The sequence below is a fragment of the Neoarius graeffei genome, chromosome 7, assembly GCF_027579695.1.
Source record: "Neoarius graeffei isolate fNeoGra1 chromosome 7, fNeoGra1.pri, whole genome shotgun sequence".
Classification (NCBI taxonomy): domain Eukaryota; kingdom Metazoa; phylum Chordata; class Actinopteri; order Siluriformes; family Ariidae; genus Neoarius; species Neoarius graeffei.
Window position 1 is genome coordinate 51,936,190 of NC_083575.1, and position 17,291 is coordinate 51,953,480.

General features: G+C 41.7%; 1 protein-coding gene across 1 annotated transcript in view; it reads left to right on the forward strand.

Moving 5' to 3' along the window:
• The first annotated feature begins 1,697 nt into the window (after window positions 1–1,697).
• rrp12 (ribosomal RNA processing 12 homolog) overlaps window positions 1,698–17,291 on the forward strand; it is a 50,708-nt gene continuing 35,114 nt past the window's right edge. Inside the window, exons 1-7 of the mRNA XM_060925909.1 lie at window positions 1,698–1,900; window positions 2,536–2,756; window positions 4,024–4,107; window positions 4,380–4,456; window positions 6,651–6,756; window positions 9,639–9,755; window positions 16,484–16,622. Of these exons, the coding sequence (XP_060781892.1) occupies window positions 1,762–1,900; window positions 2,536–2,756; window positions 4,024–4,107; window positions 4,380–4,456; window positions 6,651–6,756; window positions 9,639–9,755; window positions 16,484–16,622 (883 nt within the window). The 5' untranslated portion in view covers window positions 1,698–1,761. The remainder of the gene's footprint in view (window positions 1,901–2,535; window positions 2,757–4,023; window positions 4,108–4,379; window positions 4,457–6,650; window positions 6,757–9,638; window positions 9,756–16,483; window positions 16,623–17,291) is intronic.

The following is a 17,291-nucleotide window of genomic DNA, read 5'->3' on the forward strand; positions in this document are numbered from 1 at the left end:
TGGTAAACATGGCCTGGTCCCAACTTTTTTGAGATGTGTTGTTGTCATGAAATTTAAAATCACCTAATTTTTCTCTTTAAATGATACATTTTCTCAGTTTAAACATTTGATATGTCATCTCTGTTCTATTCTGAATAAAATATGGAATTTTGAAACGTCCACATTATTGCATTCCATTTTTATTTACAATTTGTACTTTGTCCCAACTTTTTTGGAATCGGGGTTGTACCACATACTGATTATTTTTTATATAAATAATCATCTGGATATCGATAATTGGAGAACAGTGTCGATAACTGTGGACAAAGGTGTCATGTGATCTGATACGCAGAGTAATCGGGAATCAACTCATTTTTTCTAGTGGAAGTTTGAGTAATTATTCATGCACAATTTATGTATTGAAAATCTTTTCTACTTTTGCAATGACCAAAAGATTGTTAAGGTGTCGATAATTGCTCCGCCACTCTATTTTATTTTTTCGCAGTCTTTTAGATCCATTTAATTTAGTTAGAAAGTTAATAACTGTAATTAACCATTTAGTATGTTATTAATTATTAACACTTCATTAGTTAACTAATTATTCATAAAATCTTATGATAACGGGGCGGCAGGGTGGTGTAGTGGTTAGCACTCTCGCCTCACAGCAAGAAGGTCCTGGGTTTGAGCCCAGCAGCCAACGAGGGCCTTTCTGTGTGGAGTTTGCATGTTCTCCCCGTGTCTGTATGGGTTTCCTCTGGGTGCTCCGGTTTCTCCCACAGTCCAGAGACATGCAGGTTAGGCTAATTGGTGGCTCAAAATTGACCGTAGGTGTAAATGGTTGTTTGTCTCTGTGTCAGCCCTGTGATGACCTGGTGACTCTAAATTGACCGTAGGTGTGAGTGTGAATGGTTGTCTGTGTCTATGTGTCAGCCCTGTGATGACCTGGTGACTTGTCCAGGGTGTACCCCGCCTCTCACCCATAGTCAGCTGGGATAGGATCCAGCTTGCCTGCGACCCTGTAGGACAGGATAAAGTGGCTACAGATAATGGATGGATGGATGTTATGAGAACCAAATGGAAGGGATGTTCCCCTTTCTCTGAATACAAACCTTCCCAGAATACTTTTGGGAACCAATTGTTATACCTCACCTGCTATACCTCAAGTGTCCTTGAATGTTTATTTGCTTCAATATGTATGTATGTGTGTGTGTGTGTGTGTGTGTGTGTATGAGTGTTTAGTCTATGTCCAGTTCTTATCTAGAGTGTTTATACTGTTTGTATTGTTTATTTCAATTATTTTTTATTTATTGCATTGCCTGTTTGCACCGTGGGTCAGAGAGGACTGTAATTTCATCCGTGATGTATGTCGAGCATGTATAGCATATTTGACAATAAAGTTGACTTGACTTGTTAGTTGCTGTAGGATTTATTAAAATTTTATTATTATTATTATTATTATGTCACATTGAAGCCTATTCTAAACATGTGTTATAAACGTTTTAGTTTATATATTCCTGAATCTCACACAGTGATTTCCACCGGTCTATATTAGTAACCAGGATATATTTTATTATTTATATTATTATATAATGAATATATTTTGTTGTAGTTCAGGTTAAATTGAACGGAATGTGTAAGTTTATTTTCTCAGTAAAGTGCACTACAGCTTATCTCAGCGAGTCGCGCGAGAGCGGCGCGTAGTGATGACGACATCTGAAGTGCGACGTGCAGGCCGGAGAGAAAGCGTGGCTGAGCGTTTCAGGGATCGCTTGTCTTTCCAAAATGGTGAAATCCGGTAAACTTCGGTCTGGAACGGCGCAGAAATTAAAGCGATGGAAGAAAGGACACAGCAGTGATTCAAACCCACAGACCAGTCGGTATCGACAAGCTGCCAGAAGCCGATTTTTCAGTCGGCCGATAGGTAAAAGTTAGCAAAGATGTGTTTACGCAGTTAAATGGGCAGCTCCTGTGTACACGTGGGTAATGTTGCTTAAAATCACACATACAATCACAATCTGCTGCATGTTCACTTCTAAACAGGGAGCTAAATGCATGCATTTTTAAATGACTCAGCTGTAAAGTTTTAACTTTGTTCACTTTGATGCATTTGGAAACCCCTATGATATTTTGGTTGAACTATGCAAAGCCCTGTTACAGTGAATGTTATAAACATGATGGGCTGATTTTTGCTTTATAACCCAGTTGTATATGTATAAAGTTACATGTATTCTGTAGACAATGATATATGTAAATATACATGTACTGCCATGTTTCTGTTCTAGAGAAAAACTACAAGGGCACTTGGTAGAATGCATACCTTTACCAAGCCACATATTAGAATATACAGATGTTTACATACATATTTTGATTTGCGTTAAAATCTAATCTTTGACACCATGTCCCACCTTTCATCAAAATCTGTTCACTACTTTGAGTTACGTTTGGAACAGGCAGACAAACAAACAGAGGTGAAAACATAACCACCTCCAACAAACTCGGCGGACGTAACAATAATCTGTGCTTATACGTACTGTACTGTTATTTTTTCTTTTACAGAAAAAAGTGATCTTACGGTTGATGCTCTGAAACTGCATAATGAGCTTCAGGCTGGGTCTCTGGAAAGAAAGAAAGATGGCTTGGAGGATGCCATGGATGAGACAGCAGCCCTCACTGAGAGAACATCAGGCACATTTCTGAGTGGACTGTCTGATTGCTCTAATCTGACGTTTAGAAAAGTTCAGCGGTACTGGGAGTCTAACTCTGCTGCACACAAAGAGGTTTGCGTCATGAGTGCTTTTTAATGTAATCTGTTCACATTAATGACTGTTTAAATCATGTTTTTGCCCTGCATTAAAGGGGAATGGAAGTCATTTTTAAACTTGCTTTATTTCTTAATGAAGGTGTTATTCAATTACCTTTTCAGTTTTATTAACCTTATATCATGACTCATATTGGCATCTTGTATTACACTTATCGGCCTTTTCGGTTTTTAGCCATGTTGAATGTAGTTCGTATGGTCCACGGCAGGCATCGCTTATCCACGTGATGTTCACGAGACTTATGCGAGACTTCAAACATGAAGTGTCAGTGCCGCCATTTTGAAAACTGTTTACACAGCGGCCAGATCGCCATGTCATTCCAATTTAGATTAATTTCGAGATTTGCCAGCTTCGTCAGTGATGGAGATTATTCCATGCGACTTCGAACCATTGGTTAAATGAAGAAGAAAAAAAAAAAGCTTTTGGACACTAGTTCGTCGCGCTGGTATTTGCGTCATTACTGTCACACAATTAAAACGTGCCAGATCAGGCGGCTGGTGAGTTTTCAAAATAATAAATATATGCATGTGTTTTTGTGATAAATCCATATTATACTGAGCACTTTTCCCACATTAATCAATACAAAGTAGCTGCACCTTTCAGTTCTTTTAAATCAAGGCTGAATACTTTCTTCTTTGCCGGTGCCTTTTATTAAATCAAGTTTGAGGCTTTTAATTTGATTTCTTTCAGCGCGACCACAATGCATGATGGGATATATTGCTTTGGTTAGTGACAATCGGTTGTAAACTACTTTTCGTGATGCATTGTGGGATACTTTGAGTGCACTATATAGGGTGTAAATAATCTTCCCTAAGGTTTCAGACAGCACTACAAAATGGCGTCCCCGCTATATAGTGCCCTATATAGTGAGTAGGGAGCGATTTCGGACAAAGGGAAAACTTCCGGCTTGATTACGTCAGCATTCGAAGGAGGGCGCGCGTGTCTTTTGACAGTGTTGGCAGATGCTGGTCACTTTGATTTCCGCTGTACGTTTTACTTCTGTCCTCCGATGTCTCGCACAGGTCTCAACGAATCTCGTTTACGGCCATTGCTTTGACATATAGACTGATGTAGCGTATTTCAAGCACGCATAACTTGCTATAGTAGTGACAAAATGGCTATCAGAAATGCATTCCTACATTTTATAAAATGAGATAATAGGATTTTGATAATAAAAAATTTTGCCTTCAGTTCCCCTTTAAAATACATGCTATCTGTTATACAGATCTGTGCTGTACTGGCAGCTGTTACAGAAGTGATTCGCTCTCAAGGGGGAAAGGAGACAGAGACAGAATATTTTGCTGCTTTGGTGGGTCTCAAACACACACACACACACACACACACACACACTTCATGTTGAAATAGTTCCATAAAACAGAATGAGTTCCACTGGTGTATTGCAGTAAAGTGCTATAAAAACACCATTACAAACACCACTAACACAATCATCAATTTATCTATATGTTATGTTTTGTAACATAAGATTTAGTAAATAAGTGATTTTAAATTTTAAGTAATTTTTCTAAATAGTTCTTGATGCTGTCAAGTTTATAAACTAGCCACAAAACCTCTTTATATTAGATGACGACCCTCGAGGCAGTTGAGAGCAGTGAATCGCTGGCTGCTGTTGCCTACCTACTCAACCTGGTAATGAAAAGGTGCGTCATGTCCACATTCCGTCCATATAAACACACTAATGGGAAATAATACCAGTTTGATTTACAGCACACGAGAGGTGCACATAGGGATTGGGATCCTGTGAGACCCAAACAATATTGCAGGAACAGGTTTATTAACTGTGTATTGGCAACTTGTGCAATGCTGCACATTGGATTTACCTCATTCGTTTATTTATTTTTGGTAATTTCTTTACTGGTTTGTTGTAGTTTCAAGTGCTTATTTACTTATATTTTGGGAAATTTCACCAACCAAGCCCATTCTTGGGCTTTAATCGCGTGACTTTTCTTAGTGATTTCATTTCCGGTAAAACAGCTGGTGGTCTAGCAAACCAAAACGGCTGCTGTAGTGCAAACACATAGCGATAACTTATCAGAGTACGCTCGTAATCTAGAAGCCACTGCTCGCTTTAGATATATTCAGAAGATTGCTATGCGCAATGGAATCGACCCCTACAGTCTGGGAAAGAAGGATTTGTCATACGATCTCGAAAACTACCCTTCAGTTGAGTTCCCTGACATCTCGAACTATCTGGTGTTGCAGACATTCTTCTACACCGCAAAACAGATGAAAGCGTGAAAGAGTATGGAGGCTTACAACTTTTTTTGTATGTGGCTGGGTAAAGGACCTCGGTATTTGCAATTTGGTTGCAAATTTGAATTTCCCTCCGGGGATTAATAAAGTAATTCTGACTCTGATCAAGTCACTGCCTAATGAATCCTGGATTGTTTTTGTCCATGTGTGTGTGTTTTTTTTTTTTAATGCCTCCGTCACCGTAAGGTGCAGGACGCATTATGTTTTCAGGTTGTCCGTGCATGCGTCCGTCCCGAAACCTTGTGAACGCGATATCTCAAAGGCTAATGAAAGGAATTTCACCAAGCTTTCACCATTTGTGCGCTTTGGGACAAACATGAACTGATTAGATTTTGAGATCAAAAGGTCTAAGGTCAAAGTCACTGTGAGGTCAAATGTCTGTCCGAGAACCTTGTGAACACAATGTCTCCAAGGCTAATATAAGTAATTTCACCAGGTCAAGATTACTGTGAGGTCAAATGTCCATCCCCAAATCACAACTTAATAAGGCGTGTAGTCTACCGGGCGGAGGCATCCCCATCGACGCTGTTGGCGTCGAGTTCTATCTAGTTTTTTAAGCTTTTTGTTTGCGTCTTTACAACAAAGCGTTGCAAGTTGAAGTATAAACAAACAACAGTTTACTTGATTCTCACTTGTATTTGCTCTTATCTCTCAGATAAATCATTCACAAAAATCATCTGAAACCCCTTTAAAGACCTGGATCTTAGTTTAACAAGATGAAGTGATCATGGCGCATTGTAACTCTACGGCTTCGTAACTAAAAAAAAAAAAGTACCGTAAAATAACGACACATCGCAAGAAAAGTACTTGGAAAACACTAAGGCCATAGCCGAGAGGGAGATACAAAGCGATCACTGCAAACTCGAGCATGCTTCGACTCGGCTGCCTCCGATTTCAGTGAGGGGTTCAAAAGCCTCCTTTCTTGACGTCTTTTTCTGAAATCATGTGTTCGTTCATCCTTTTTTTATTAGTTCACGGGGAACCCTGAAGAAACTTTTCAGTTTCACGGTTTGATCGATTTGGACAACCTAAAACAACGCAAGCGTAAGGCATTTTTCATGCAAGCAATGCACCTTCTCCGTACAAACGCTTTGTCACCTGAGTTTTGGTAGACCACCAGCTAAAGTTTTGAATAACTAATGAGGCGGATGTGATTTCACGTGAAACCCAAGAATTAGAGAACAGCACAGACAGGTACAAACACAAGTAACTGCAGGAGTGGGTAGGATTTGTGAAACTTTCTGTGGGAGCAAGTGGGATTGGTCAGAATTCCTTTGGGATGGGGGGGGGGTGTTTAAAGAAACAGTCCAGCGTATCTGCAAAAAAAAAGTGCCGTTTGAGTTACACATATCATTCTGAATCTCCTGAGGTTTCACGGGTTCTATCTGGTGAAGAACTAGTGAGCAATGTAAAGTTCTCAGTCTTGAGTAATATTCATCTTCATAGTTTGTTACTGTGCCGTATACTAGCTTGGTTAATTGTCATCAGAGTGACTTTGCTGTCAAAACATGAACACTGGTTTGAATAAATGACTGGAGAAACGGTTAATGCTATTTATTTTAACATGGACTCTGACTGTAGGGTGCCTGCTCCAGTGCTGATAAAGAAATTCTCAGACACAGCAAAAGCCTTCATGGATGTCATGTCAAAACAAGCCACTGCTGACTGTGTGTCCTGCGTTCGATGGGTATGTTCTGATATTTCTTCCATTCTGATTTCCCTTTGTATTAATGCATTTTTTTTCACAACACTATATGCAGTATTTATACTAATGAAATATACTGTACACTGAGAGGCTCTGGTTGAAATTATGGATCTTTGTGGTGACTGGCATAGTACTGTTTTGTGAGGGGCGCAGCCTACACCAGTCACCGAAGAGAATCCATAATTCCTGGTGCCTCTGAGTGCATGGTGTATTTGATTTTATATCCCTCATCAAAAAATTCCAAACTAAGTGTTAAGATTGAATCTCGACATAAACTCACTGAAGGCAGCCACGTTTGTTGTTTACGTCGGCGCGACCTTCGACCTGCGCATGTGCAATGTACAACCCCGATTCCAAAAAAGTTGGGACAAAGTACAAATTGTAAATAAAAACGGAATGCAATAATTTACAAATCTCAAGCTGATACTGTATTCACAATAAAACATAGACAACATATCAAATATCGAAAGTGAGACATTTTGAAATTTCATGGCAAATATTGGCTCATTTGAAATTTCATGCCAGCAACACATCTCAAAAAAGTTGGGACAGGGGCAATAAGAGGCTGGAAAAGTTAAAGGTACAAAAAAGGAACAGCTGGAGGACCAAATTGCAACTCATTAGGTCAATTGGCAATAGGTCATTAACATGACTGGGTATAAAAAGAGCATCCTGGAGTGGCAGCGGCTCTCAGAAGTAAAGATGGGAAGAGGATCACCAATCCCCCTAATTCTGCGCCCACAAATAGTGGAGCAATATCAGAAAGGAGTTCGACAGTGTAAAATTGCAAAGGGTTTGAACATATCATCATCTACAGTGCATAATATCATCAAAAGATTCAGAGAATCTGGAAGAATCTGTGTGCATAAGGGTCAAGGCCGGAAAACCATACTGGGTGCCTGTGATCTTCGGGCCCTTAGACGGCACTGCATCACATACAGGCATGCTTCTGTATTGGAAATCACAAAATGGGCTCAGGAATATTTCCAGAGAACATTATCTGTGAACACAATTCACCGTGCCATTCACTGTTGCCAGCTAAAACTCTATAGTTCAAAGAAGAAGTCGTATCTAAACATGATCCAGAAGCGCAGACGTCTTCTCTGGGCCAAGGCTCATTTAAAATGGACTGTGGCAAAGTGGAAAACTGTTCTGTGGTCAGACGAATGAAAATTTGAAGTTCTTTATGGAAATCAGGGACGCCGTGTCATTCAGACTAAAGAGGAGAAGGACGACCCAAGTAGTTATCAGCGCTCAGTTCAGAAGCCTGCATCTCTGATGGTATGGGGTTGCATTAGTGCGTGTGGCATGGGCAGCTTACACATCTGGAAAGACACCATCAATGCTGAAAGGTATATCCAGGTTCTAGAGCAACATATGCTCCCATCCAGACGACGTCTCTTTCAGGGAAGACCTTGCATTTTCCAACATGACAATGCCAAACCAAATACTGCATCAATTACAGCATCATGGCTGTGTAGAAGAAGGGTCCGGGTACTGAACTGGCCAGCCTGCAGTCCAGATCTTTCACCCATAGAAAACATTTGGCGCATCATAAAACGGAAGATACGACAGAAAAGACCTAAGACAGTTGAGCAACTAGAATCCTACATTAGACAAGAATGGGTTAACATTCCTATCCCTAAACTTGAGCAACTTGTCTCCTCAGTCCCCAGACGTTTACAGACTGTTGTAAAGAGAAAAGGGGATGTCTCACAGTGGTAAACATGGCCTTGTCCCAACTTTTTTGAGATGTGTTGTTGTCATGAAATTTAAAATCACCTAATTTTTCTCTTTAAATGATACATTTTCTCAGTTTAAACATTTGATATGTCATCTATGTTCTATTCTGAATAAAATATGGAATTTTTAAACTTCCACATCATTGCATTCCGTTTTTATTTACAATTTGTACTTTGTCCCAACTTTTTTGGAATCGGGGTTGTACCATGCTCTCGCCTGCCTCGCTAGGCATGATCATGATACATAGATCTACACACACAGAAATGCTCGCGGAGCCACAGCTGTGACTCGAGTCAGCCGTATAGCTTGAAATTGTGATGTCAGTTCATGGTATATCCAGAATGTACCATAACTGACTCGCACAATATCCATTTTGGATGTCACAACATAGATTGCTTAATCAATGGTGGAACTATTTTATGTCACGTGAGCCGTCCTTGGCCAATCCCTGCACGGGAATTTTTTGATGAGGGATATAATGTTAAATATCGTATGTAAATGGATTATTTAAAAGTTATAGTGTATTGAGAGAGGGTTATCTGTGTGGCATTGCAGAGTATGAAAAATATTAAACTAAGTTAATGTTATTGCACTTAAATAGCAATAGAAATGTGATTGACAGAGGTTTTATTAAACTGAAAATGATGATAAGTAAATGTAACGTATGATGGGTTGTCGTTCCCAATAATCACTTTTGACAAAACTAAATGCAAAGTGACTTTTGTAACATGTAAATGCAGAACTATCGGCTGGCATAGTATTCAGTTATAGACTTCTTGGTTTTTTTGGGGGTCACAGCTTGCTGGAACAGAATAGATTATTGGATAGAGGTGTTTTTGTGCAGTCCGTCAGCCCTAAAAGTCATCAGCATACTAACGTGCACTATGAAACAGTGAATGTTTTATATCAGTGTAAAGTCACATTTAGCTATTGAGCCAGCTTAACCCCATTTCAGATTTATTTGTCATCTCTAAACTGCAAACAAACTCCGAAAGAGAGGAAATTGTACACGCCATCATGCCACAGTTCCCACATTGAAAGTGTTCTCATTTGTCCTACATTTGGACTTAATTTTCTTCATTATCCTATTAATGAGGCAAGGATGTCCCGTTTCCTTGCAGATCTTGTCCTGCCTGGCCACATTGCTGAGAAAGCAGGATCTCTCCGTGTGGAGTTATCCATCCACCCTGCAAGTGTATCACGGTCTCCTCAGCTTCACTGTACACTCGAAACCAAAGGTCAGCATTTCAGAGCCTCGAACATCTCCACAGCATTTTTAAGTGATGCTTTTTACAGTAATGCTTGCCTTCCCCAAAAATAAACATAAGCAAACAAATAAATAAATGACTGTGTACAGAATTGGGTATGTGCTACAGCCCAAGTTGTAGCATATACCTATGACTGTGCAATATGTTTTGATAGATATTTTCTACATTGTTTATATTGGCAATGTTGCAGAAACTGCTTTTTGATAGTTAGTTTATATGCTGAGGTCAGAGCTAGGAGCTACTAGCAGTGTAATGGAACAAAAAGTATGGACATGCAGGTCACAGAGCGAAACACAGATTGGGCATCAGTCTGACTGAAGGATGAGGAACTTGTACCTGAAAAGGGAAGTCTTTCTGTCATTTCGGTGTGTTTTGGGTATAACTAATCAGACACTGACCGTGAGTTGGCCTAGTGGTTAGCGTGTCCACCTCTCGACCGGGAGATTGCGAGTTCTACGTTCAGTTCCAAGTTCACGGTCGGGTTATACCAAAGACCATGGCAAGGCACGCTGCAATACAGATGCGAGTGGGGAAGTCAAACTCTTGTGGTTACCAGAGGACTAGCCCCCCACTGTAACCCTAGCTGTATAGACCCTTTTCACTGACGTCACCGGAAACCAGAAGTAAACAAACCCTGCGCCATATTGGAAGACCAACAAACTCGTGATCAGGGGGAAATAACGGCAGCGCGCGGAATTTAAACCCACGAGGCACTTGATTCATCATAAACCTACAATGGTAAACTTTTGTGCTGTGTTAGGGTGTTCCAACAAAGCTGATGGGAAAGGTGAAAAGAAGTCTTTCTACAGAATACCAGCTGTGATTGAGACACAAGGGGAGCAAACCAAGGAGCTTTCTGCCAGGAGACAGAGAATAAGTGCATTACTGAGTGTCTGAGCAAAGGAGAGCCTGAACGTTGCAACCAACACTACCATACATAAAAGGAGTTACAGAACGCATCCAACGATCCATGAGGAAATACCACATCAACACCCCGGTCAAACCATACAAGAACCTCCGACAGCTGCTAGTTCACCCCAAAGACAAAATACAACTGGACAATAAATGCAACATCATATATGAAATCCCTTGCCATTCATGTAATAAAGTTTATATTGGAGAAACGGGCAGATGCTTCCATACTAGAAAAAAAGAACACCAAATAGAATGTGAAAAAGAAACAACAAAAAGACTCACAAGATCCGAAAAAGAAAAAGCACACCAAGAAAACTTAAAATCAGCCATTTCAGACCACTGTAATCATATAATGAATTGGGAAGAGGCCAGAGTCATTCGCGCTGAAGAAAATAGATTCCAACGTTGGATTTTAGAGGCAGTGGAGATACGAAAGCGTGCGCAGAGAACGATGAACCGGGATGAGGGAGCGTATGCACTGTCGCACACCTGGAGTGCCGTCCTGGAGGAGCGACCTGACAGCAGGAGGCGTGAACTACCTGTCAAATTGGGCGGGACGTTCACGCCTCCGTAGCGTAACATCAGTTGATAAGGCACGTCACCACTCGACATCTGGTGACTGTTTGAAGAAGGCGGAAGTTTATCGCCGAAACTGTCAAGGTAACATCTTAAAAAATCCTTGTCTTAAAAAACGAATTTAAAGAATAGTTTCAATAGGTAGACATAATGAACTTTTACTACATGTTGCAACCTCCCTATTGGCTGTTTATTGGTTGTTTGTAAAAATGTATCAGTTGTTGCCCTTCCCACGGGAATCATCGCGGGCTCGAGAGACGAGACCTGACGAGTTAGTTCGTTGGTAGCAGAACAAAATGTCTGGACACAAATCGGGTTTTCAGAAAAGGAAAGAAAATAAACGGAGGGTCGAAAATACAAAAAAGGAGGCAGAAAATGCAAAACGAGTTTTAAGGTAGGACAAATGGTTAGTTTTCTGAGGCAGCCCGCCGTGGCTGCAGGCTTTCAGTTGTCATTGAATGGTTACTTTTCTGAGGCAGCCCGCCGTGGCTGCCTGCAGGCTTATTTATTATAGCCCATTTAGTTAAAATAGTTGATATAAAATGTTTATAGTTATAGTTATGTGATGGTTGTCCTGATTTAGACTGTTTTTTTTGGGGGGGTTGCGCGATGTTGCACCCGGGTCCAGATTAGGGCAGAACCGGCCCTGGCTACATTTCAGGTGTAGTTTGTTTTATGAATGTATGTACTTGCATAGATGTGTACTTGGTCTTCCAATATGGCGCCTAACAAAATCTCACAGCGCGGTGACGTCATGCGGTAGCCCTCTATAGGCGAGAGGCTGAGGGCTATCGAAACTGAAATTGGTGCCACACCCATACACCTTAAAGACTTGGTTAGTACTGGGACAGGAGACTGCCTGGGAAGACCAGATTCTGGCATGAGAGGGACTTTGACTTTTTTTGAATTGGACACTGACCAGAAAACATTTGTAAGGTATACTACTGACTAGTCAAGAAGGCCTGCAGTTATTTTGTATCAAGCATTTTTCCCCCCATCCATTTTAGAGAAAACGTAGTATATTGTGATCTGCACTCACAGAGCACTTTATTAGGAACACTTTATTATACTAATACTGAGTAGGGCCTCCCTTTAGTCTCACAACAGTCTCCAATTCTTCATGGCATGGATTCCACAAGATGCTGGAAACATTCCTTTGAGGTTCTGGTCCATGTTGACATGATTGCATCACATAATTCCTGCAGATTTTTCAGGTGCACTTTCAGTCTGCGACGCTTCCGTTCTACCACATCCCAAAGGTGTTCTTCTGGATTCAGCTCCAGTGACTGGGAAGACCACTGAAGATCATTCAACTCATTGCCATGTTCAAGAAACTAGTTTGAGACTTTTTCTTTGTGACATGGTGCATTATCATGCTGGAAGTAACTATTAGAAGATACGCATGGTCAGCAGCAATACTCAGTACTGTGGCATTCAGGCCATGATTGATTGGTATTAACGTGCCCGAATTGTGCCAAGAAAACATTCCCCACACCATTACACCACCTCCACCAGCCTGGACTGTTGATGCAAAGCAGCTTTGGTCTATAGATTAATACTGCTGGCACGAGATTCTGACCTGACTATCTGTGTGCCTCAGCAGAAATCAAGATTCATCAGACCAGGCTACATGTTTCCCGTCTTCTTCTGTCCAGTTTTGGTGAGCCTGTACCCACTACAGCCTCAGCTTTCTGTTCTTGGCAGACAGAAGTAGAACCTGACATGGTGTTCTGCTGTGGTAGCCCATCTGCTGTGATATTTGACATATTGTGCATTTTAGAGATGTTTTTCTGCTCATTGTACAGAGTGGTTATCTGAGTAACTTCAGCCTTTCTGTCGGCTCCAACCAGTCTGGATGTCGCTCATCAACGTGGCGTGTCCGTCTGCAGAACCGCCACTCACTGGATGTTTTTTCTTTATTGCACCATTCCGTGTAAATTCTAGAGACTGTTGTGTGTGAAAATTCCAGGAGATCAGCAGTTGTAGAAATACTCAAACCAACACATCTGGCACTAATAATCAAAATCAGAGATGACCTTTTCTCCCATCTGGATGGTGATTGTGAACATTACCTGAAGCTACTGGTCCATATCTGCGTGTTATGCATTGCACTGCTGCCACGTGATTGCATGAATGAGTAGGTGTACAGGTGTTCCTAATAAAGTGCTCTGTGAGTCTATTTAATTTCAAGATATGAAATTATCCATATTTCGTCCACATCACCCATCCCTATCCCAAGCAGTGTCAGTTCATGGGCCACAAATCTTCTGATGTTTTTCATGCTTTTCTGTCCTCAATCAGAAAAGCTTGAAGGTTGCAGTCTGATTTGCTCTCCAGACTGCGCTGTATACCCTCTGCTACATGCTGTTTGGAGCAGTTAGTAGTGAGTGAACTCGATGATCTTGCGTTTGTCAGCAGGCTATGGGAAAAGGTCTGTAGTCATTCCTCTGTCATGTGAAGTCAAATCGGTGGCTCTTGGCATTTATTAACACTGTTCCGGCTCCTTAGTGAGTGCGTTTACATGCACGTAGAGGAAATCGAATTTCTGCCGTTGCTCGACTGAAATCAAAGTTCTAAATGGCATGGAAACACCTTAGCTCAGCTGAAATTGAACCAAACTTGATTTCTCGTAATCAAGCTACACGACCTAGATTATGCGATTTTTGCCGAGCTACTTGGTGCATGTATACCCTATCGAGCTACGTAGTCCAGCTACTTACTTCAGCACTGCCCCTTCCGGAAGTGACGAGTGACGAGACCACAAGCGGGAAACACAACAGCCTCGGTCGGCATGACACTTCACCTTAGCCGCCACTTTATTAGGAACACTTGTGTCTGGGCATGTACGCACCTAGCCTGGGCCCGCCCATCCTAAGCGTGACGCAACACGAGGGCCTGTTGCGAGCTTAGTCTGGCCAGGCAGGCTATCTACAGCTCTTCCAAGCTCCCGAAAAATCGGGAACCAATCAGCTTTGAGCATTTCCAACGGCCCTGGGTAGAGGTGTGTTCAAGGCACTGACGTAGTAGAACTGCGACCGGAAGCCATAGATTGTTTACAGAATCTATGCCGGAAGCGCTTCATTCACGCTTCCGCATCTATTACGCATAGATGCTGTATTGAAAGCATTCAACGGGAAGTTCTCATTGAAAACGGAGCAAAGAGCAGCCCTGGAGGTATTTATTGAAAGGAAGGACGTTTTCGCCTTGCTCCCGACCGGCTTCGGTAAGAGTTTAATAATAGGATGTCTGTGGTTTAATCTACCAGTTAGCCCCGTCACGTCACATACGTCAGAGGAAAGAGTGATGTGATTGGTTTAAGTTTCGTCACAGCCTTTTCTGGCTTCGACCAGTAGCATTTCAGGGAGGCAGGTCAACCACGGGCTCTGGGAAACGGTTGGGCTTAATATCTTGGCCAGACCAATAGCTCGTAGAGCTTTGCAGTCGCGTTAGCCAGACTAGTACGTACCCATTTCCAATTAGTTGGTAAGTTATTAGCATGTTAGCAGGCTAACAGTTAATATGTTCACCATTACAGATCAACTTCAACTTAGTGGCCATTTTATTAGGAACACTTCTGTTCGTACATCCAAACTACAAACACTCTTCTTGTGAGCACCAAATCTATGGTGAACACGGAACTGATAACTTTGTTTATAGACCCATCCCATGTGACGTCACGACAAATGCGGCTACCAGAACTACCACATGCGGCTACTACATGAACTACCAGTAGTCTACCACAGCCAACAACGAGGAACAACGATGAAGCATTGAGAAGAATATAGCCATCAAAGAAAGTTTTTACTTTCAGCAAGACTTCCATCATGCCATTATATTGTTGTGCACCTGGATGTAGTAACCATCAACACACAAGGCAAGATTTATCATTTTATCGGATCCCGACAGATGCTGACCAACGGAGAAGATGGATGGTCTCTAAAATATTGGCAAAATGATGTTTATTGACACAGCAATTGTGTGTAACGGGAAGCATTTGCATATCCGAAGTGTTGTGTTTACATCAAAGATAAAATAAACCGATATGACAACGACTGCTGCTGCCAGGTTGGGGACACAAACTAGTAGAAAGGAAGTGTGCCAAGAGTGCCAACACACTTCCTTTGTGGTCGATTCTGCTTTAAGGTAAGATGCATTTAATTATTTGTCTGCTGTGGGTTTGGAATCGGTAGCCTGACCAATTCGTTCATGTTTGTGGTGCCATTTGTTTGTTAATGCGTGTTGAAATGGAAGATTGGTTGTTGACATGATTTCCAGTGATGCTTTGGTGCTGCTGTGGATCAGATGTGTTGAGTAGCCTGACTGTGTTTTTTTTTTCTTGCGTGTGGTATCATTGTTGACGCGAGGTTGTTTTTTGAACATGCCAATGTGGACATGATTTCCCCTGATGAGTTATGACTTCAGACGCAATCCGTGTGTGGAGGTGTGGAGTCCGCGTGATATGTGCGTAAGATAGGCTTCTCATGTGTTTGGAGATCCGCACTCCGAGACAAGCGCAAGTACCCCCCCCCCCCCCCCCCCCCCCCCCCAAGGGAAAAAAAGGGACCCCCCGAAAATATCAGCATAGTTCGAATACTGGGTTGGAGAAAGTAATGGCAAATAGTGAGTGCACAAACCATAGAAGGTAAACTGTACACAGCGCCAGGGCAGTGTGATGGTATGTCTACTTTTAGATTGTGTTAGCTTATCAATGAACACACTCGTCACTCGACGAGTTTCACGTCTTTACGACGGATACTTAAATGTGTGTTAGGTATTATTGTTGCAGTCTAAGCAGTCATTGTAGCAGCTAGATGAGCGAGAACCGAAAGGGTCTGTGCCATAAACCGTTATTTCTTCATGTCCAAAATGGCGGTCGCGTTTACGAAGGTCACGTGAGTGGGAAGGGTCAATACTCTTGAATAGCTCTTCTTCACGACGACAACCGGAAGTGTACCAACATGATGGGGCGTGTAGCGCCACCTGTGGCTCGGGTGCACAATGTACCTCACACAATAGCTTGATTTCCTTGTGTGCATGTAGGATTGGATTTCTCTGGCACCCCTGCTGGGACCCTTAGCTCGATTACCGACAGCAGCTCGATTTGGATGTGCATGTAAACGTACTGAGTGAATGTTACAAGACTGCCCTGAATGCAGCTCATCTCTCACAGGTAATTAACTTTATTGCTGGTTTGCTGTATGTTACAGGTACGTAAAGCAGCTCAGCAGGGCGTGTGCGCCATCCTGCGTGGCAGTGACTGCTTGTTTGGAGAGAACGCGCCCAGTCACCACCCTGCTGCTGTTACCACTGCCAAATACTGCATTAAAGAAATGGAGCAAGCAGGAGGTAGGTTGGTATCAAGTTGTTGAGGTTTAGATTCTAGTTTTGCAGACCATCCGACATTAACCCTCTGGGGTCTGACGGTATTTTCTGGCGCTCTAATGATTTTGGCATGCTCTGATTTTGTTGCCAATTTCAACAAAACTAAGCAGTATTTTCAAAGTCATATGACTTTTTTTTTTTTGTATTCAGTGCAAGTTCAGCTACAATAATATCTATGTAGTATGTATGTCATGATTGTACTTTTTTTTTTAATAACAGATAAATCAAGATGTTGTAAAAAGCAGTTTTGAAAATTGTGTTGGGTTGTGTGGGGGAAAAAAAAAAACATGACCTTACCCATTGTGACGAACCGTTTTGATTAGTTGAGGTGATTCTGTTCAGTCTTAGGAATGGATCAAGCACAAAAACTTACATCTGCTCCATTGATTTGGACAATTAACTGGCCATCAAAAAAATATGTCCTATTGTTTTGGGATAAAGGCTTGGCAGTGGGAGGGGTATTCAATGAGAAATTTAAAAAATTTGCATTCAATGAGAAGAGTGAAAGCCCCTCCCACTGCCGACTCTTAATCCCATCAGGTCAAGTCACAATGGGTAACGTCATGTTTTTTCACACGTTCCAACACAGTTCTAAAACTGCTTTTTACAACAGCTTCGTTTATCTGGTATTAT